This window comes from Lacerta agilis, chromosome 17 (assembly GCF_009819535.1).
Source record: "Lacerta agilis isolate rLacAgi1 chromosome 17, rLacAgi1.pri, whole genome shotgun sequence".
Classification (NCBI taxonomy): domain Eukaryota; kingdom Metazoa; phylum Chordata; class Lepidosauria; order Squamata; family Lacertidae; genus Lacerta; species Lacerta agilis.
In genome coordinates, this window is record NC_046328.1 from 35,335,961 (window position 1) to 35,357,608 (window position 21,648).

A 21,648-nucleotide genomic window follows, 5' to 3' on the forward strand; every position below is an offset into this window, starting at 1 on the left:
TGTCGCATGAAGTTCTATTTTGCTATTTGGGTTGTATGTTTATTAAAACGAAAACCCTGTTTTATTTGAACTCGGAGCCCATCTATCTGTATTGCCTACACCAGGGGTCTGCAACCTTTAAGACAAAAAGAGCCACTTGGACCCGTTTCCGAAGGGGGGAAAAACAAACTGGGAGCCGCAAAACCATTGCGACCCACACCTCCCCATTCAAAATCCCCTCCCCCTCTGCAAAGGTGTCTGTATTCTCCTGCTCTGGGGCTACAAAAGCAGCACAGCAAATGCCCCCCCCCCGCCACCCCATGTCCCTTCCTGTCAAGCTGTTTCCACTGCACAACAGCAGCCTCCCTGCCCCCCCATCTCCTCCCCACCCCCGCAGCCTGGAAAGGGCAGTGGCTGAAGGAAGGAAAGGGTCATAGGGTGATGAGGGGGTGGCAGGAGGTGGGGGGGTTGTAAGACAAAGCCGGAGCATCGCTAGCCAGGATGGGGGGCTGCAGGAACCCGAAGTGTCGCCACTCAAAGTGTCAGAAGTTTCATCAAGACAAAGGTGGGTGGCAATAGCAAGCACTTTGCTTGATTTAAAGGAGGAGTCCACGGAAGGCAGGCAGGCAAGACATTTTTTAAAAGGACCATTTTTTAAAAGAGGGCTTCCCCCCTCGCCCTCGCCCGCCACCCGCCGCCCCTGGCCCAGCCCGCAGCTGCCTACCTCGTCGTCGCCTCGACGCAGCAGCCAGCAGCAGCTCCAGGCCAGCAGCAGCAGCCGCACCTCCGATACAGGCGCCAAGGAGGGAAACTGCTGCTGTCTGCTGCTGCGCCTGCGCTGGCAGAAACGAGGCACGGCGCATGAGCAGAGCAGCACAGCAACAGCGCCCTCAGCCTCCGGAGCCGCGGCAAAGGTGTAAAAGAGCCACATGCGGCTCCGGAGCCGCGGGTTGCCGACCCCTGGCCTACACTGACTGGCAGCAGTGGCTCTCTAGGTTTCAGGCAGGGGTCTCGCTGGAGATGCCCCTGGGGATTGAACCTGCAAGACGAGCAGATGCTCTCCCACTGAGCCCAAAAAAGACACAGGCGAGTCTTTTTTCGCCTTCCAGTGTCGGGGTAGAAAAAATAAGTTTGCAGTCCCTGTGCAGAGGGCCTTTCCACACCTTAACTACTTGGCTAGCCTCTTGCATTCCTCCCCTCCAAACAGCAAGTGATCACGAAAGAGTATGAGCTTTTTGACTTCCGTCGCACCGAAGTCCCCCCGTTGCTGCTGCTCCTGGACCGCTCGGATGACGCCATCACTCCGCTCCTGAACCAGGTGAGAGTCTCATTCCTCTCCGTCGCCTTGAAGCTGTCTTTAAATGGGAATCTGTGTATCTGCCTTATACCTGGGAGGAGGAGGAGGTGTCGGAAGCCGGAGAGGTAATAGATCTTAGTGAGCGGAGAGTCTGTGGCAGAGAGCAATCCAGAGGCAGAAGCAGGAGAGGAGGGAGGCCTAGAGGCAGAGATGAGAGGCACAGGTGTCTTCCCCTCCTGCTGCAGCAAGCTCCCCTCCCTCCTGGCCTCCCAGGACCAGGAGAGGCATGAAACGGGAGGAGCAAAGGCCGGTATGCCGGCATAGTCTCAGATTGCTTGGGAAAAACCCTGTAGGGCTGTCTTTACCCAGTGGTGCCAGGGGTGCGGGGCACCCGGGCGCTAAATTCTGGGGGGCGCCCGGTGCCCGTCCCTGAAGCCGCCGAAGCTCTTAACTATCTACCTGTTATGAAATAATAAATAATTTTGATCAAGCTAGAAAAACAAAATACATATATACCTAGGTATTACCGAAATGTATACCTACTGTTTCACCAAAGGACTTTTGACTTTGTGGGCTCATTTACCAAAGACGCGTTGCGCCAGCGGTGGCGCTTGTCATTCACAACGGCGGTGCTTCTCAGACTCCACAACGGCACTTGTCATTCTCAGCGGTGCCGTGCACATGAAATTAACTAAATTTCGGGGCGCTGGGCGGATCTTTGGACCCCGGCGGTGCATATGCTAAAGACGGCCCTGTTCAACCTACAAAGAAGGGTTGCTGTGCTCATTAGGCCTGGCACTCCCGAGCACACCTTGTTTCTTTTGATAAAGTGTTCTGCTACTCCGTGTGATTTATTGCTGGCCTGCCCCAACACTAGAATAGAATAGAATAGAATAGAATAGAATAGAATAGAATAGAATAGAATAGAATAATAATTTATTGGCCAAGTACATTTTTCAATATACTTGGAATTTGCTTTGGCTACATTACAATGTAAAATACATTATACAAACAATAATAATTTACAGAGCAAGAGCCGAGGCTGTCCTTCTCGGCGCCTCTTAAGCTGTGGCGGTTGAGTGTAGGCCCGCCTCCTAGGCCCGATGGAGTTGGCTGGAGGAGGGAGCGGTCTTCCCAGACACTCACAACAGCAGCAGCAAACCAAGCGCAACTGGTCCATCTGGGTCGGCATTACCAACACTGGCAGGCAGCAGCTCTCCGGGGTTTCAGATGGAGATGTTTAGAGATGCCAGCAGGGTTGAACTGGGGTCCTTCTGCCTGCGAAGGTCCCAGTGATCCTTCCCCTATAAGTTTTGGAACTTTTCTTCCTTCTGCTGTGACTCTCTTTTCCTCTCTTCGTAGTGGACATATCAGGCAATGGTCCACGAGCTGCTCGGGATTAACAACAACCGCATCGATCTCTCGCGAGTCCCGGGAATAAGTAAAGACCTCCGGGAGGTGGTCTTGTCGGCCGAGAACGACGAGTTTTACGCCAACGTAAGTCTTTCGGAAGGTACCTTTTATCACACGTGGTGGTCGTGTAGGGTAATAAAGGCTTTCTGGGAAATGATATATAATGAACTGAAAAAAATGTTTTAATTAACTTTTGTAAAAACAACAGCCCAGAAGCCTTTTTGTTAGGAATTATAGGTACTGATATCCCAAAGGAACAGAAAAGACTCTTTATGTATGCGACAACAGCAGCAGAAATGCTATTAGCCCAGAGATGGAAAGAAGAAAGAGTCCCTGCCAGAGAGGAATGGCAAACCAAGCTGTTAAGACTACGCCGAAATGGCAAAACTGACTGGAAAGCTCAGGGGCCAAGAAGACAAGAAATTCAATAAAGAATGGGGGGGAAATTATAATTTATTTGGGAAACCACTGTAAGCAGATGAAAACATTAGCAGGATTTTAATCTCACTTGTAATGGAGCAAATACTATGGACTATATGGATACAGTGGTCCCTTGGTTCTCAGACGCCTTGGTACTCAAACAACTTAGAACCCAAACACTGAGAACCCGGAAGTAAATGTTCCAATTTGCGAACGTTTTTCAGAAGCCAAACGTGCTCCATTTTGAGTGCCACACTTCCATTTTGAGTGTTACACTGAGGTCCATCTGTTTTTGATACTTATTTTGCATTTTTGTTTTTGCGGCTCTTACGTTTTTGTTTTTGTGACTGTGTGCAACCCAGTTCAGCTACTGATTGATTGACTGATTGATTGTGTGACTGCAGTACATTGTCTGCTGCTTTCATTTTACGGATCAACGGTCTCGTTAGATAGTAAAATTCATGTTAAATTGCTGTTTTGGGGGTTGTTTTTTAAAAGCCTGGAACGGATTAATCCACTTTGCATTACTTTCTATGGGAAAGCGCGCCTTGGTTTTGGAACGCTTTGGTTTTGGAACGGACTTCCGGAACAGATTAAGTTTGAGGAACGAGGGTGCCACTGTAGATATAAAATAGAGATTATGAAATAATATGCAGTTGAAAATGTTGACAATAGGACCCATAGAAGGGATGGGAGAGAAGTCCTGAGATTCAGAGTAATCTCTTTATATGGATGTGTATTTGGTATGGATATAAAATTATATATGTTAAATCAAATACAAACCATTTCAAAGGAAAAAAAGTATTTTGGGGGCCGGTCTGTAGGATGGGATGTGGGTGGCGCAGTGGTCTAAACCACAGAGCCTAGGGCTTGCCGATCGGAAGGTCGGCAGTTCAAATCCCCGCAACAGGGTGAGCTCCCGTTGCTCGGTCCCTGCTTCTGCCAACCTAGCAGTTTGAAAGCACGCAGTGCAAGAAGATAAATAGGTACCGCTCCGGCGGGAAGGTAAACGGTGTTTCCGTGCACTGCTCTGGTTTCGCCAGAAGCGGCTTTGTCATGCTGGCCACATGACCCCGAAGCTGTACGCCGGCTCCCTTGGCCAGTAACGCGAGATGAGCGCCGCAACCCCAGAGTCGTTCGCAGCTGAACCTAATGGTCAGGGGTCCCTTTACCTGTAGGATGCTGGATTAGATGCTGCCCCCCCCCGGCTTCCTCCAGCAGCATCCAGACTCTCCTGACGTTTCCTTCGATCCGCTGCTTTTTCTCGTTTGCAGAACATGTACCTAAACTTTGCGGAAATCGGCAGCAACATCAAGAACCTGATGGAAGACTTCCAGCGGAGGAAGCCCAAAGAGCAGCAGAAGCTGGAGTCCATCGCAGACATGAAGGTAGCTTGGAAGGGAAAGGCCCTCAGCAAATGCTTGCCCAGGAAGAGGGAGCTTGCAAGGGTTTGGGCCCGGGGGGAATGGCAGGCCAAGTTAATGGAATATGCAGAAATGGCGAGACTGACAGGACAGATCAGAAACCAGGAAGGTCAAGTAATAATAATAATAATAATAATAATAATAATAATAATAATAATAATTTATTTATACCCCGCCCATCTGGCTGGGCCTCCCCAGCCACTCTGGGCAGCTTCCAACACAATATTAAAATACAATAATTCATTAGATATTAAAAGCTTCCCTAAACTGGGCTGCCTTAAGATCTTTTCTAAAAGTCTGGTAGTTGTTTTTCTCTTTGACATCTGATGGGAGGGTGTTCCACAGGGTGGGTGCCACTACCGAGAAGGCCCTCTGCCTGGTTCCCTGTAGCTTTGCTTCTCGCAGTGAGGGAACCGTCAGAAGGCCCTCTGCGCTGGACCTCAGTGTCCGGGAAGATCGATGGGGGTGAAGACGCTCCTTCAGGTATACTGGACTGAGGCCGTTTAAAAGACCGCTGTAGACAGTTAAAATCATTGGCAGGGATACAATGACACTTGTAATGTGAAATGAACTTTGGTAACTATGATTTTATAACAGATGGATAATGGTTAAAAATGCAGAGAAAAGAAAAAGAAATTTCTTTTTAATGGAACCCATGGAGGGAGGGGAGGAGGTCTGAAGGTTCAAAAGAACCTTTTTATTTTTATGTTTTGGAATGGTTAAAGTTATTATGTATAAATTCATGTAAAACCAATAAAGTTTTTATTTAAAAAACAGCAACAGTTTTGGACTGGGACCTATAGGCGACCAGGGTTCAAATCCCCACACAGCCGTGTAGGGTAGGCAAACTAAGGCCCGGGGGGCCGGATCCGGCCCAATTGCCTTCTAAATCCGGCCCCCGGACAGCCCGGGAATCAGCATGTTTTTACATGAGTAGGATGTGTCCTTTTATTTAAAATGCATCTCTGGGTTATTTGTGGGGCATAGGAATTTGTTCTTTCCCCCCCCTCAAAATATAGTCCGCCCCCCCCACAAGGTCTGATGGACAGTGGACCGGCCCCCTGCTGAAAAAGTTTGCTGACCCCTGGCTTTTAGCCTGATCTACCTCGCAGGGTTCTTAGCAGGATAAAACAGGGAGAACTTTGGGTGCCACCTGGAGCTCCGTTGAGGAAACGTGATTCAGCAGCCGGGCTCTGAGGTGCCCTCTCCCCCTTCCTCTCCATCCTCCAGGCCTTTGTGGAGAACTACCCTCAGTTCAAGAAGATGTCCGGAACCGTTTCCAAGCACGTCACGGTGGTGGGGGAGCTGTCCCGGCTGGTGAGCGAGAGGAACTTGCTGGAGACCTCGGAGGTGGAGCAGGAGCTGGCCTGCCAGAACGATCACTCCAGCGCTTTGCAGGTACCCCCAGCTCCGAGGCCGGAGCCTTCTCCAAAATCCTAAATAAGGGGTAGGCAACCTAAAGCCCTTGGGCCAGATGCAGCCCAATCACCTTCTCAATCCGGCCCGCGGATGGTCCGGGAATCAGCATGTTTTTACATGAGTAGAATGTGTCCTTTTATTTAAAATGCATCTCTGGGTTATTTGTGGGGCCTGCCTGGTGTTTTGACATGAGTAGAATGTGTGCTTTTATTTAAAGTGCATCTCTGGGTTATTTGTGGGGCCTGCCTGGTGTTTTGACATGAGTAGAATGTGTGCTTTTATTTAAAGTGCATCTCTGGGTTATTTGTGGGTCCTGCCTGGTGTTTTGACATGAGTAGAATGTGTGCTTTTATTTAAAGTGCATCTCTGGGTTATTTGTGGGGCCTGCCTGGTGTTTTTACATGAGTAGAATGTGTCCTTTTATTTAAAATGCATCTCTGGATTATTTGTGGGGCATAGGAATTCGTTCATTCCCCCACCCCCACCCCCCAAAAATAGTCCGGCCCACCGCATGGTCTGAGGGACAGTGGACTGGCCCATGGCTGAAAAAGGTTTCTGACCCCTGCGTCTAAATAAATAAATCCCCTCTCGGCATGCTGAACGCTAAAATAAACCGTGCCACGGAAGCGTTAGAAGGCATCCATCCAAGGACCCAAAGTACCGTATATACTTGAGTATAAGCCTAGTTTTTCAGCACACTTTTTGTGCTTTAAAAGCTGCCCTCGGCTTATACTCAAGTCAACCATTCCTTAAGAAGTGTACAAGAACGGTGGTTCTTTACTCTCCCCAGGCAGCTTGTTCCATTCCTGAACTGCTCACATAAATGCAAACTTTAGACCCCAGAAGGCAGAAAGCCTATCAGTTAAGGAAGTATTAAAACCCCACAGGTGCTCACTTTCCCTGGCTCCTGCTTAAACAGGACAGGATCCCAGCCTTCTCTGTATAACACAAGGGAACATTGTGCTGTGGATTAAACCACAGAGCCCTAGGGCTTGCTGATCAGAAGAATGGCGGTTCAAAACCCTGCGACTGGGTGAGCTCCACAGCAGCAAAGGAGGAAGAGGAAGGAGCAGCCCAAAGGGCTGCTTTGGGCTGCTCGTTCCTCCTCTACCACAGTGGCAAAGGTGAACCGGCTTATACTTGAGTCAATAAGCTTTCCCACATTTTTGTAGGGAAATTAGGTGCCTCGGCTTATATTTGGGTCGACTTATACTCAAGTATATACGGTATATTTTTCCAGCCCGGCTCAGAGATGTTAACGGATTCGTTTTGTTCCATAGGCCCAAAACCAAACCCTGACTTCGGATCATGGCTTGTTGGCAGAAAGCAAACCACAGTTCTAGTCTGGATTCACAATTCCAGACGAAACAAACCGTAGTTTAGTGAACCAGACACGTTTGTGTGTTTCTGTTTGTGTCTAAACTTCCAGTCTTTCAGCCTCCAATAATGTCGGAAGTGCTTTTTTGGGATATCTGCCTGCTTTTCAGTTGACGGGTGCGTTCCGAACTTTCAAAAGCTCAGAAATGACCAGATCTAAAAAGCAAAAAGAAGAAATAATCTGGTTTCCATTCTGTGTCCTTAAAGGTTCTCCTCCTCTGGATCCTGCCCCCCACCCTCTTTTCTAAATCCTGGGGTGTTTCAGAGAGATGCTGCTTTTATCTAAAGAATTTCTTTGGGGCAGTGGAGATACTTTCTAATTTTATTTTGGGGGGAAAGTTTCACAAGGAATCGTCTGTCTGCCTCCGGAGCTTAGATGGGACGTCTGTTCACTCCGCAACCCGTAGAATTCATAGGCTGACCCCACCAGCTGACCCCACATCAGTGGGGATGAATTAGGGTTGTCGGCTGTTAACAATGCAGCCCTTTTTACGAGGGCTCTTCCGGGGCCTCCGGGGGTCTAGATGGGCAGGGAGGTCGGAACGGGTGGGGTTAGATGCCGTCAGGGCAGACATTTCTGCGTGGATCTGGGCTTCCAACCGCGGGGAAGCAATCTCTTATCTGAGCTTTAAGCTGCAATTCTCAAGCTGCTAAGGGGCTCAGAAATGCCAGGATGCCGGGATGGGCTAGAGTGGGTGTGGGTTAAGCACCAACAAGGGTTATGATACTTTAAATTGGTTAAAAAGGACTGAAACTGGATTGCTCTGTGGAATTTGCTGAAACGCCTGGGGGTCCCCGGGTCCAGGGGAGGGAGATTAGAAATAGAAGTAATTGTTAGAAGAAAATGTTAAATTTATGGATATTTTTGGGAAATAATTTAGGCTAAGGGGCGTATTATAAGATAAACGGATGAACATATATAAAGTTTGTAATATGATTTAAGATATAAAATGAAAATTGCTAAAAATGGATTAAAAGAGGGACCCAATGAGGGGGGGGGGAACCGAGGAAGTCTATATAAACAATGTTAATTAAGGTATGTTATAGAAATATGTTTAAATTGTTTTAAAATGTGGGAAATTAATTAAATTTTTTAAATAAAAAACAAAACAAAACAGAAATGCCTCCGTAGATAAGACGGGGGAATGTCCTTGGCAGTGGGGCGGTGGGGGGGGGGGAGCTCAGAGGCAGCCTTCTACAAGAAGGCTCCCAAGCCAGCCAGCCCCCCCCCCCCGATTCAGCTGGAGATCTTAGCGTCGAGAAAAGGCTAGGACTTAAGAGTACCCTGAACCTGTGAACCACCCCAAAAACTGCAGATGGAAGGTGGTATACAGATTTAAAATAATAATAATAATAATAATAATAATAATAATAATAATAATAATAATATGGAATTCAGATTGTGATACAAACAAGATGCAAGGTGGGAAATGAAACAAGCAATGAAATTGCAGTTGAAAATCCACCACAGCCCATTGCGGCGACTGCAAGAGGTTGCTCTCCCAAGTGGCGGCCGGTTCACCGAGACTCTTACTTGTTTTCAGGCCGTCTCTGTGGCCAAAAACCTTTGAGAAGCAAGGCCTTTGATGGCTTTGAAAGGGGGTGGGAAGCCATCCCATCGGGGTGGTTTATGTGGAGCATTTACGTCGGCCTTTAAACCACAGAGCCCAGGGCTTGCTGATCAGAAGGTTGGCGGTTTGAATCCCCGCGACGGGGTGAGCTCCCGCTGCTCGGTCCCAGCTCCTCCCCACCTAGCAGTTCGAAAGCACGTCAAAGTGCAAGTAGATAAATAGGTACTGCTCCAGCGGGAAGGTAAATGGTGTTTCCGTGCGCTGCTCTGGTTTCGCCAGAAGCGGCTTAGTCATGCTGGCCACATGACCCGGAAGCTGTACGCCGGCTCCCTCGGCCAGTAAAGCGAGATGAGCACCGCAACCCCAGAGTCGGACACGACTGGACCTAATGGTCAGGGGTCCCTTTACCTTTACCTTCCCAACCAGGGCACCTTCCTGACGTTAGATCTAAGCCCATTCATTTCCATGCTTAAACTCTGAGCAGAGCTAACACTGGGTTTCATCCACTGTGTTCTCGAGACACAAATCTGCAGGATAATAATAATCAGTTATTGTTTCCACCCTGCTGGTTTCCCCAGCCACCCTGGGCGGCTTCCAACAAAAGATTAAAAATACATTAAAACAGTCATTAAAAACTTCCCTAAACAGGGCTGCCTTCAGATGTCTTCTTAAAGTCAGATAGTTGTTTATTTCATTGTCATCTGGTGGGAGGGTGTTCCATAGGGCGGGCGCCACTACCGAGAAGGCCCTCTGCCTGGTTCCCTGTAACCTCGCTTCTCGTAGGGAGGGAACCGCCAGAAGTCCCTCGGCGCTGGACCTCAGTATCTGGGCTGGACAAAGGGGGTGGAGATGCTCCTTTCAGGTATAATGGGCCAAGGCCGTTTAGGGCTTTAAATGTCAGCACCAACACTTTGAAATGTGTTTGGAAACGTACTGGGAGCCAAGGTAGGTCTTTCAGGACCGTTGTTATGTGGTCTCGTCGGCCGCTCCCAGTCTATCTGCCGCATTCTGGATTAGTTGTAGTTTCCGGGTCACCTTCAAAGGTAGCCCCACGTAGAGCGCATTGCAGTAGTCCAAGCGGGAGATAACCAGAGCATGCACCACTCTGGTGAGACAGTCTGCAGGCAGAGAGGGTCTCAGCCTGCGTACCAGATGGCGCTGGTAGACAGGATGCCCCATCCCCCCGTCCCTCCAAAATGCCTTGTCTCCCTTGCTGCAGAACATCCGCCGGCTCTTGCAGAACCCCAAATTGAGCGAGCTGGATGCCACCCGCCTGGTGATGCTGTATGCCCTTCACTACGAGAGACACAGCAGCAACAGCCTTCCGGGACTCATGACGGAACTGAGGAACCGAGGGGTCTCCGAGAAGCACCGGAAGGTGGGTGGGGGGTGCCGAGCCCTCCGGGGTAGGGGGAACCTGCCCTTAGGGGCAAAGGCTGTTGGGTGGGCCCATACATTGCTATGATACTGCTTCAAACATGGGTTATTGGTTTGTTTTCGTTTCATTGTTTTGCATTCTCATTCTCATAAATGTGACTCTGTTGTTATCATTTAAACTTAATAAAGATGGGGGGGAAGAGAAGAAAAAGATTAATAATAATAATAATAATAATAATAATAATAATAACCAGTGCTTTTTTTAAAAAAAAGTTTAGGGGTACTCTCATTTCGACTCCAGAAAATCACCATTTTATAGTTCAAATCAGGGAAAATGAATACAGTAAATACAATCGCCGTGCTAGATTCCAACTCCTACTTCACACATTAAACGCTCGCTTCCGTCTGAGACTCGGGAAACACCGTGGCAGGAAATGAGGCCTCCATCGGTGGTAGCGACGGAACTGTGACGGTTTACCGTGCCAGAGAAGAAACTCAATTTTTAATTTTTTTTAGTTTCTTCTTCCGTTAGATTCACAAAATATTTATGGGCATGCGTCCCCCTGTATCCCCCTCCCCCAGTAAAAAAAAGCACTGATAATAATACGTAATAATTTATAATTTATACCCGCCCATCTGGCTGGGTTTCCCCAGCCACTCTGGGCGGCTTCCAACAGCAGATTACAAATACATCAAAACATCAGTCATAAAAAAAACTGCCTTCAGTTGTCTTCTAAACATCAGATAGTTGTTTATATCTTTGACATCTGGTGGGAGGGCGTTCCACTGATAATAGTGTTTGTCTAGTTGCCGGATTTCACTTTTCTGCTGGATGCGGCTGGTTAAACCATGGAACTCCTTCCCGCAGGAGGCAGGGATGGCCGCCAACCTAGATGGCTTTGAAAATCAAGGATTGGACCGATTCAGGGAGGAGGAAGAAGGCTGTCGTGGGCTCCTAGCCACCAGGACTGCCCTCCACAACCAGAGGCAGTATTGCTTCTGAATCCCAGTTGCTGGTAGCCACAGGAGAGGGCTCTTGGGTTTCAATTCTGCTTGTGGGTTTCCTTTTTCAATTTTTTTAAAGTAAGAGTAAACTAAAGACGTGGGTGGCGCTGTGGGTTAAACCCCAGAGCCCATGGCTTGCCGATCAGAAGGTCGGCGGTTCGAATCCCCGCAACAGGGTGAGCTCCCGTTGCTCAGTCCCAGCTCCTGCCCACCTAGCAGTTCGAAAGCACGTCAAAGTGCAAGTAGATAAATAGGTACCGCTCCGGTGGGAAGGTAAACGGCGTTTCCGTGCGCTGCTCTGGTTCGCCAGAAGTGGCTTTGTCATGCTGGCCACATGACCTGGAAACTGTACGCTGGCTCCCTCGGCCAGTAAAGCGAGATGAGCGCCGCAACTCGAGTCAGAGACTGGACCTAATGGTCAGGGGTTCCTTTACCTTTAAAGTTTACTTACGTTCACAGTATTGTCCTGAAGGCAGGCTTTATCTTGTGGTTACAGTTACATTTGTTTTTGTTTTTTAACAAATCATTATTATTAATTTCCCAATAAAAACAGCCAATTAACATATCCATCAAATCATAGTAATCCAATTGAAAACAATAAACTAAAATTTAAAAAAAAAACCAAGTTAAAATCAAATTACTGTATATTCTGGCGTATAAGACTACTTTTTGATCCAGAAAAATCTTCTCAAAAGTCAGGGGTCGTCTTATACACCGGGTGGAGAATCTGTGGTCGAGTATATCTCAAACTATATTTTAACTGGAAAAGTTGGGGGTCGTCTTATATGCCCAGCCGTCTTATACGTCGGAAAATACGGTATTAATTATTTATTTTTCCGGGCTTCCCATAGTCTGGACCTTGAAGTATATCTCTTAATATCTCCGTCCTGCTTCGTTCTGTTCTTCTCATATTTTCCACATTCCGATCTTAACACTTTAGAGTTCTCCGCCCCTGGCTATGCGGTTCTCAATCATGTCAGAAATCAGAAATCCTTTCTGCTTGTGGGTTTCCCCTTGGGGCATCCACTGCGAGAACAGGATGCTGGCGCTGGATGGGTCCGGCAGGCTCTTCTCACGCTTTGCTCTTTCTCTTCCTGCTCAGCTGGTGTCGGCCGTCGTAGAATATGGAGGGAAGCGCGTCCGTGGCAGCGACCTCTTCAGCTCCAAAGATGCTGTGGCCATCACCAAGCAGTTCCTCAAAGGACTAAAGGTGGGGGGCCGTTATTCCGGGTAACCGTGATTTTTATTTCCGCAGCCTCGCTGAGCCCGGAGAGAGCATTCGCTTTCCCCTCTTGTGTTTCCTTCTTCAAATAGGGCGTCGAAAACGTCTACACCCAACACCAGCCGTTGCTGCACGAGACTCTTGACCAGCTCATCAAGGGCAAACTGAAAGACAACCAGTACCCCTACCTTGGTCCCAGCACCCTCCGCGACAGGTAAGGGTGGCAGGCGTGGTCTCTCCTAGCTGCGGGGTGCCTTCAGGGGCTGGATTTGGGACCATGCGAAAGCCAGGTGATCTATATACCGCTGAGCTGCTAAAAAATAAAGTATGGTTGCAGTCCTGAGGTCCAGCTCTGAGGGCCTTCTGGCGGTTCCCTCGCTGCAAGAAGCCATGTTACAAGGAACCAGGCAGAGGGCCTTTTCGGTAGTGGCACCCGGCCTGTGGAACACCCTTCCACCAGATGTCAAAGAGAAAAACAACTACCAGACTTTCAGAAGACATCTGAAGGCAGCCCTGTTTAGGGATGCTTTTAATGTTTGACGGACTATTGTATTTTAATATTTTGTTGCAAGCCGCCCAGAGTGGCTGGGGAAACACAGCCAGATGGGCGGGGTATAAATATATTATTATTATTATTATTATTATTATTATTATTATTATTATTATCCTCATAGTTCTGAACAAAGGCCTGGTTCAGATAGGAACCAAGGAAGCTGTCCTTTACTGAATCAGGACACGGTTCCCTCTAGCTCAGTATAGTCAGCACCGACCGGCAGCATCTCTTTCCGACTTAGGCATCTGAGCCCTGCCGCTCCCTAAATTGTTCCGTAACCGTCACAAGACAAGGGCTGAAATAAGCACCCCGACAGTATATATTTTGTGGCAAACACCTCCCTACAGCGGAAAGCTTTCCAGCTCTCCGGTTGAATTGCTGCCTTAAATTCCCTGCTCCCCTGAACAGCTGGCTTACAAGAAGAGTTTGGATTTGATATCCCACTTTATCAGTACCCGAAGGAGTCTCAAAGCGGCTAACATTCTCCTTTCCCTTCCTCCCCCACAACAAACACTCTGTGAGGTGAGTGGGGCTGAGAGACTTCAGAGAAGTGTGACTAGCCCAAGGTCACCCAGCAGCTGCATGTGGAGGAGCGGAGACGCGAACCCGGTTCCCCAGATTACGAGTCCACCGCTCTTAACTGCTACACCACACTGGCTCTCAAACCGACTTGGCGCTGGTTTTCCTCGTTTGCGACCTGCGCTGTGGTTTTTTTGTTTGTTTTCCGTACTCTCCACAAACTGCGATCCCCATCAGAGTTCAAATGAAATTGGGGGGGGGGGGGCAGTCACACTTCTCTGAAGTCTCTCCTGCCCCACTCACCTCACAGAGTGTTTTCTGTGGGGGAGGAAGGGGAAGGAGAACGTTAGCCGCTTTGAGACTCCTTAGGGTAGTGATAAAGCGGGATATCAAATCCAAACTCCTCCTCCTCTTCTTCTTTGATCGGTTAATTTCAGTGGCAACATTTCCTATATCTGTTGTCCTCCAGAGAAGCTGCGCCTCCCATTCTGGAGAACGCCGGCTTGGGGAAGGTTTCCCCGATGGAAAACAGAATGCTGCAAGCATGTTTACTTTTAAAAGTGCCTTTTTTCACAAGAGGGGGGTTGTGTTCCCCCCCCCCAGCGTTCCTAGTAGCAGAGCTTAAGCGGCTGATGGGGTCATGGTTGTGTCTGTCATCGGGTGCCCTTGTGGTTTTCCCCCCGGGGTGGGGTGGGGCAGGTGCATTGATCGGATTTCGGGACTTACGCAAAAGCATTGGCGTGTGGTTGTGCGGTTTCGCTTCTGGCTCTGTCCCGCTGTCCTCGTGGAGATAACTGATAACAGGGGTGGAATAGGAAGGGCGTGGGAGACTTTTTTCCACGACAGACATCGGGTCACGCTGGGGAATAATTTCCATCCCTTCTGTCAGCTTGCTTGGAGCGATCTCCTGTCCAAGCAGGATCAGTGGGGACGGGGAGAAACACAGATGGATCATTTCTCCTCCTTGGGTTTCATAAGATCATAAAGTCGGAAGGGACCCCAAGCGTCATCTAGTCCAACCCCCCCTGCAATGCAGGAATCACAGCTAAATAATCCGCAACAGGTAGCCACCCAACCTCTGCTTAAAATACTCCCATGAATGCGAGTCCACCACCTTCTAAGTTAAAACGAGATGAGCCCTGTGGGCCCCATATAGCTGTGAGACTCTTCCGATGTTCTTAGGTGAAAAATGAGATTTGCTGCCATTTGACCAAAAATTCTGCCCTCTCTGTGGCCTTGAGGGACTCCGTTAGCTGGGTTACTACAGTCGTACCTTGGTTCTCGAATTTAATCTGTTCCGGGAGTCCATTCGACTCCCGAAACGGTTCGAAAACCAAGGCACATCTTCCGATTGGCTGCAGGAGTTTCCTGCAGCCAATCGGAAGCCACAGAAGCTCTTCAGCTTCCAAAAAACGTTCGCAAACCGGAACACTCACTTCCGAGTTTGCGACATTCGGGAGCCGGTTTGTTCGTCAACCAAAGTGTCCGACTACCAAGGTGCCACTGTATTGAAATTTTAAAAAGGAAAAGTAAAGCAGGATATTTAGTTGAGCAGGAAAGAAATTCACCAGTTTTATAGAATTGTATAGCTGGAAGGGATTCTGAGGGTCATTTCGTTCATCCCCCTGCTGTGGAAGAATCTCAAATTAAGCATCCATGACAGATGGCCAGCCAACTTCTCACGTTCTGCTGCAAGAATAACAGAATTGCCAGCAAAACACCTATATTGTGAAGTGTTTTTAAAGCTCCCGTCTACACCAGATATTTGATGGGGTATTGCAACTCACAGCTCCCCCCAAAGTATCCTGGGAACTGCTATCTGTTAAACTTATTTTATTTTTAATTAATTAAATTTCCTTACCACCCTTCACCCGTAGATCTCAGAGTAAAGGGACCCCTTGACCGTTAAGTCCAGTTGTCCCTGACTCTGGGGTTGCGGCGCTCATCTCGCTTTACTGGCCGAGGGAGCCGGCGTACAGCTCCCGGGTCATGTGGCCAGCATGACTAAGCCACTTCTGGCGAGCCACAGCAGCGCACGGAAACGCCGTTTACCTTCCCGCTGGAGCGGTACCTATTTATCTACTTGCACTGGTGTGCTTTTAAGCTGCTAGGTTGGCAGGAGCAGGAACTGAACAACGGGAGCTCACCCCGTCATGGGGATTCGAACCGCCAACCTTCCGATCGGCAAGCCTTAGGCACAGTGGTTTAGACCACAGCGCCACCCACGACCCTAGATCTCAGGGTAGTTTACAACATAAAATGAACAATACAAAAACGCACAAAATCTGTACTAAAATTAAGGGAGCCAAGAGTTGCTGGGAGGGTGGAAAGTTACTGAAACTGAGGTTTGAAGGCGCGGATGGGGGACAATGAATCAATCTGGATTCCAGACAGGTCTGATAAAGGAGAGGATCCCCGCGGATTAGCTGTGTGTCTCGCTCCTGGAAAAAGCAGGCCTGTCTCAAAATTTACGACGCTGTCCTTTTCTTATCTGCCAGACAAACTTGCAGAAAGGGACCTTTTTGTCTGGCTTGGAAGGAGCTGAAACCCGCCGTTAATATTTTTTCGGAGGGGCGCTGTGTCTGACCACCCGCCTCCCCTTCCCCACCCCGAGATAATTCGGGGACGTTTCCCGGCAGGCCCAGAACGATCCACAGTTTGCCTCTTGTGAGCTCATAACTCCTTTTCCTTGTTGGTAACCGGAGTGATGAATGGGCCATGAAGCTGTCAGCGGAGCTGCGAAGCCTGGACACCATTCATGACAAAATGTTCCCCCTTCCCTTGGGGAATTTTTATTTTTATTAAAACTCCGTCAGATGCACCGGAGTTCCGTACATCAGAACCCTTCTCCCCTTTTCCTGAACCTCATTTTGAGGGCGGGAAAGCTATGTTCTTTTTAAACTATGGATAAGGAATCCCAACTATGGATAAGGGGGTCAAATGCAGATTTCCCCAGGCCACATGTTTCGCAGGCACCCTCCCATAGTCCTTCGGCTTTCACAATGCTTCTCGTTTGCCCGGATCCTGGAATCATACGAGTCCGAAGGGAACACAAGGGCCATCTGGCCTAACCCCTCGCAGTGCAGGAATCTTTTGCCCAACGTAGGACTCGAACCCACGTCCCCGAGATGAAGAGTCTCACGCTCTACCAACTGTGAGCTACCAGGGGATAGAGAGGTGTGTGTGTGTGTGTAGGAAGCCCAATTTACACAAAGGTTTAAGATCGTAGGTGCAGCCCCAGCCTCTGGCCACGCCCACCACCGGAATGCGGCCCCTCAAAGCGTGCGTGCGGCCCTCAGGTTGCAAGGAAAAGCTCCCCGTCTCTGGTTGCGTAAACACAATTAAAGGAGGATATTGACAAGCCAGAAGGTGTGGAAAGGAGAGGGCGACCAGGGGGATCAAGGGTCTGGAAGCCGAGCCTTATGAGGAACGTTTGAAGGAGCTGGGCATGAAAAGAGAAGACTGAGGGGAGATACGAGAGCCATCTTCAGATATCTCAAGGGCTGTCGCATGGGAGATGGAGCAAGCTTGTTTTCTCCTGCTCTGGGTGGTAGGACTTGAACCCATGGCTTCAAGATTCAAGAAAGGAGATTCCGACTAAACATCAGGAAGACCTTTCTGGCAGGAAGAAGAAGTTGCTCCCTCCGGTACCGACCTCTCAGGTGTTTGCGTGCCGATCATTTTTGGAAGGGAAACAGCTCCAGGCAGAATGAAAGCTGTTTGTTCCCAGGAGCTGAGGACGCCCTCTTGGTTCCTTTCCCCGCATCCCTGCCTAGCAGAGGAGGCAGCAACATCAGCTTTGTGCAGTGCTAGAAAACAGAGCTTTTCATGGCGATGCACTTACTTGGAAGGTTTCGATTTTTATTTTTTGCTATCTAGGCTCGTTTGGCAGGTGGTAGCTGGCCCAAAGTCGCACCCAGCAAGCTTTTTGGCCTAGTGAGTTTTTGAACTCGGATCCCCCCCCCACCTTAGGCCCTAATCCAAGATGTTAGCCACACACACACACACACAGTGTACAGCCACTCATTCCCACTCTTCTCCAGGGATAGCTGCTGGTGCTTTTCGACACCCGTGTAAGCGTCTCCTCTGCCGTGAGAAACTGGGAATATTGCATTTTGTTCTGAAAGTAGCACTTTAGGAGATTCACAGTCGCCTTTTTGTGCTGTTTCCAACGCTGACCTTTGGCTGGAACAGCTTGTCCGTTCATTGCGGGACTTCTTAATCTTCCGTGGGTGGGGAGGGAAAGAGGAACGATCTGATCCCGGGTTGGTCTCAGTGACTGGTTTACGGCAAGTCTCTGGCAACCCCCCAGGAACCAGCGTTCGATAGCGGAAAAGGCCTCTGCGCTGGGGACACTCTGCTTTTAAAAAGGGATTTTCAAAGCCTGCCATGAAAGGGAAACCCGCATTCTGCGAACTGTGTGCAGCATTATTATTATTATTATTGTTGTTGTTGTTGTTGTTGTTGTTGTTTATTCGGTTTGCAACTGCAGAACTCATTGCCACAAGAGGCAGCGATGGCAACCTGCTTGAACTGCTTTAAAAGCAGATAGGGAAAATTCGCAAGGGAGGAGAAAGCTGCGATCCAAAATAGTGCCGGGTTCAAAACGCATCTGGAGAACCGACCCGGGAGATGTGTGGTTCAGATGTGGGCATTTAAGGAAGGGCTCGTGACGTTCAAATTCGGAATTTGCATCTCTACCTATGTCAAGTGATCTTTGCAAACGTTGCTGTGCGGTTCAGGGCTCTTGGCCTGAATCTTTGAATGGGCTCAAGTTGCTAACCTGTGTGGAACGGGAGCATGAAAGAGGTGCTGGGTGGTTTTTTGGGGGGGGGGTGCACGGTTGGATATTATGCTCCCTGCATCCTCCTGGCCATCAGTGAGTAAGCATTCTTGTGACATCAGCTGTAACAAAACCCTGCTCTTGTGTGTGTGTGTGTTTAGGGGGTGCAGACACATATTGCGGTGGGGGGCAGGTCTGACCACCTGATTGAGCTTCCCCCATCCTTTGAAAGCTGGCAGCCTTCATCAGTTACAAGAGACAGCTTGGGGGACTGGTTTTTCCTTTTAATTATTAAACAAACAAAAAAACCAAGCATCTGTCTGTCCGTCTCTCTCTCTGTGTCATTGGATCCGGTTGCCCCAGTTCTTGGGGATCTGAGCAGGCACGGGGCGGGGGGACTCTCATCCGTGTTTCCAGGGGGTGGAGGGAAAGTATTTGACCCCTTCTCCTTCCCTTTCTGGAACAGGGCAGCCCCTATTTGCAGGGAGTGGGGGGAGATGTCAGACCCTTCCACCGCAACGTTTGCATCGTGGGTTTCCTCCAGCGCTAGCCTTGCTCAGAGTAAAAGGTGGAGACGTAACTGCGATGCTGGGAAAGTGGGAGGCAAGAGGGCAAGGCAGGGAGCACAGACTGGACACACACACTTTGCGTTTTTAGCCAGTTTGGGCTGCAACTCAGTGGCAAAGCACCTGCTCAGCACACATGAAAACCCCAAATTCAGTCCCCAGTGGCACAGGATCCTAGAGTTGGAAGGGGACCCCTGGGGGTCATCTAGTCCAACCCCCTGCAATGCATCTCCAGGTCAGGCTAGGCAAGCCCCCCTACCTGAAATCCTGGAGAGTTGCTGCCAGTCAGTGTAGTCAGTACTGAGATAGATAGACCCAATGGTCCCACTCAGCATAAGAGTGCCTGGGGAAACCTATTAGTATTAGTATTAGTATTAGTATTAGTATTAGTATTAGTATTCGTTGTTATGGCAGCTTCTTGTGTTCCTGTTTTGGATAGGAGGGGTGGTTTGTCTGTGTGAACTTCTGACCACTTGCCGTTCACTTTGCTGTTTCCAAATACCTCCGCTTCACAGCTCTCCCCGTTTCCTGGAAGCCTTTCTGCTTCCTCTTACACACGCAAATGCTCTCACGCCCCCTGCTCCTTTCACATCCTGTTTTGTTCATACTATTGTAGAGTTGGAAGGGACCCTGGGGGTCATCCAGTCCACCCCCCTGCTAGGCAGGAATCTCAGCTAACGTATCCAAAGCGTCCCCTGCAAAATATACCCAAATTGCCGCACTAAATTGAAACGACCGGATGTAAACTCAAAAGCAACACTAGTTTCTTTCCCCCAAATAATCTTCGCTTTCTCCAGAAGCTGGGGTGCATATTCGTTTGCCTATATAACAACTAAGCTGTGATTTATCAAGCGATGATTTGTCAAACCGTGGTTGGCTTGGTTGGCCAAATCCTACCCAGTGGCTTAACGGTGGTTTGTTTAACTGCCAGCAAGCTGTGACCTGAAACCATGGTTTGCTGTTGGCCTACGAAACCTTGGTTTGCTTTATAGATTTATTAGATATGGCCCTTCAGCATACGATCTCAGAGCAGTTCACAAGGTAAAAAAAACCCCAGGCAAAAGCACAAATGAATTGTTAAAACAAAAACAACCAAACAATACCACCCAGACACAATTAAAATATTAAGCAGCCAAAGGTTTGGTTGTACGGCTTGGTGTTTGGTATAACCCTGGCACTCTTCTCTGTGGTTTATTTGATACCTGCCAAGCTTTCCAAGGGTTTTGTCTTCGGAAAAACCAAACCATGGTGTGTTTGATCATCTATGGAAGTGATCTCAGCTAGCTTGCTGTTTCTTGAGCAAACCACGGTTTATCATTGCGGGTCAGATGTCGGTCTCCCCGCTTAATGGAGAGGCTGCGTCTGGTGGGCAGGCTGTTCTGGCAGGAAGGTATTCTGGGCCCCAAAAGCCATTTCAGGCAGGCTTCCTCAACCTGGTACCCTTTAGGCCAGGGTTTCCCCAAGACTACAACTCCCATCATCCTTAGCAAGCAGGACCAGTGCATGATAGGATTTGTAGTCTGAAAGCAGCTGGAGAACCAAGTTTTGGGGAACCCTGCTCTAGACATTGCTGGACTCTTCCTTCCTGATCTTTCGGTCCTTAAAACGTTAGAATTAGCACTCTGAATTGCCTCCAGAAACGACTCTCTCTCTCTCTCTCTTCCTCCCTCCATCACAGGCCTCAAGACATCATTGTGTTCATGATCGGAGGGGCCACGTACGAGGAGGCGCTGACCGTTTACAACTTGAACCGCACCACCCCCGGGGTCCGGATCGTGCTGGGCGGGACCACCATCCACAACACAAAGAGGTGAGCAGTACCCCGAGCCCCCCCCCCGGCATGGAAATGAATGGGTCTCGCTTAGCCCTGCCTTACACGTCATCACGGCACTGAGAAGGTCAAGTTGGTTTCTTGCTCTCGAAAGAAGAAGCTGTACCGCCTACCAGGGGTGGGGGGTAGGCGTGGAGGCAGGGGGAGGCAGAGAGAGTTCTCCTTTCGATCGAGATGCCCGTTGCAGAGACAGCCCTCTGACCGGACCCCAGACTTAAATATCTCCCCGAAAGTGGGTTACAAAGGCAAGTCTGTATTAACCCACATTTTGCTCTGACAAATCCTGATGAAATTAGCTAGGGTGCCGCTCCACCCACCGTCTCCAGATCTTTTCTCTATCTCCCCCCCCAAACACTCCACAAATTATTGAGTTGACTTGTTTAGCCCAGGAGTAGTGGTTGGGGGTGCAGTCTGGAGCCCCTGCCCCAGAAATGGTCAGACTTCTGCTCCCAGCAGCCAGCAATGGCCAGCAGACAGGAAGGAGGATGGGAATTGAGACCATGACAATTTCCAGACCCTGTGTCCCACCTCCCAGTATGGAAAGGGCCAGGCAAGATGGGACCAATGGTTTGACGCAGCTTCCTGTGTTTCCAAATTGTCCTGAGGCCCATCTAGCCGAGTACCCATAATTTTTTGTTGTTGTTCAGTCGTTCAGTCATGTCCACCTCTTCGTGACCCCATGGACCAGAGCATGCCAGGCACTCCTGTCTTCCACTGCCTCCCGCAGTTTGGTCAAACTCAAGTTGGTAGCTTCTATAACACTGTCCAACCATCTTGTCCTCTGCCGTCCCCTTCTCCTTGTGCCCTTTCCCAACATCAGGGTCTTTTCCAGGGAGTCTTCTCTTCTCATGAGGTGGCCAAAGTATTGGAGCCTCAGCTTCAGGATCTGTCC

The 21,648-nt window shown here is 49.2% G+C and overlaps 1 protein-coding gene across 1 annotated transcript in view; it reads left to right on the forward strand.

The window, feature by feature from the left end:
- The window catches only part of VPS45 (vacuolar protein sorting 45 homolog), a 39,480-nt gene that overhangs the window by 8,224 nt on the left and 9,608 nt on the right, over positions 1–21,648 (forward strand). Inside the window, exons 7-14 of the mRNA XM_033135858.1 lie at positions 1,187–1,297; positions 2,639–2,773; positions 4,384–4,497; positions 5,764–5,931; positions 10,120–10,278; positions 12,385–12,492; positions 12,597–12,718; positions 20,604–20,735. Of these exons, the coding sequence (XP_032991749.1) occupies positions 1,187–1,297; positions 2,639–2,773; positions 4,384–4,497; positions 5,764–5,931; positions 10,120–10,278; positions 12,385–12,492; positions 12,597–12,718; positions 20,604–20,735 (1,049 nt within the window). The remainder of the gene's footprint in view (positions 1–1,186; positions 1,298–2,638; positions 2,774–4,383; positions 4,498–5,763; positions 5,932–10,119; positions 10,279–12,384; positions 12,493–12,596; positions 12,719–20,603; positions 20,736–21,648) is intronic.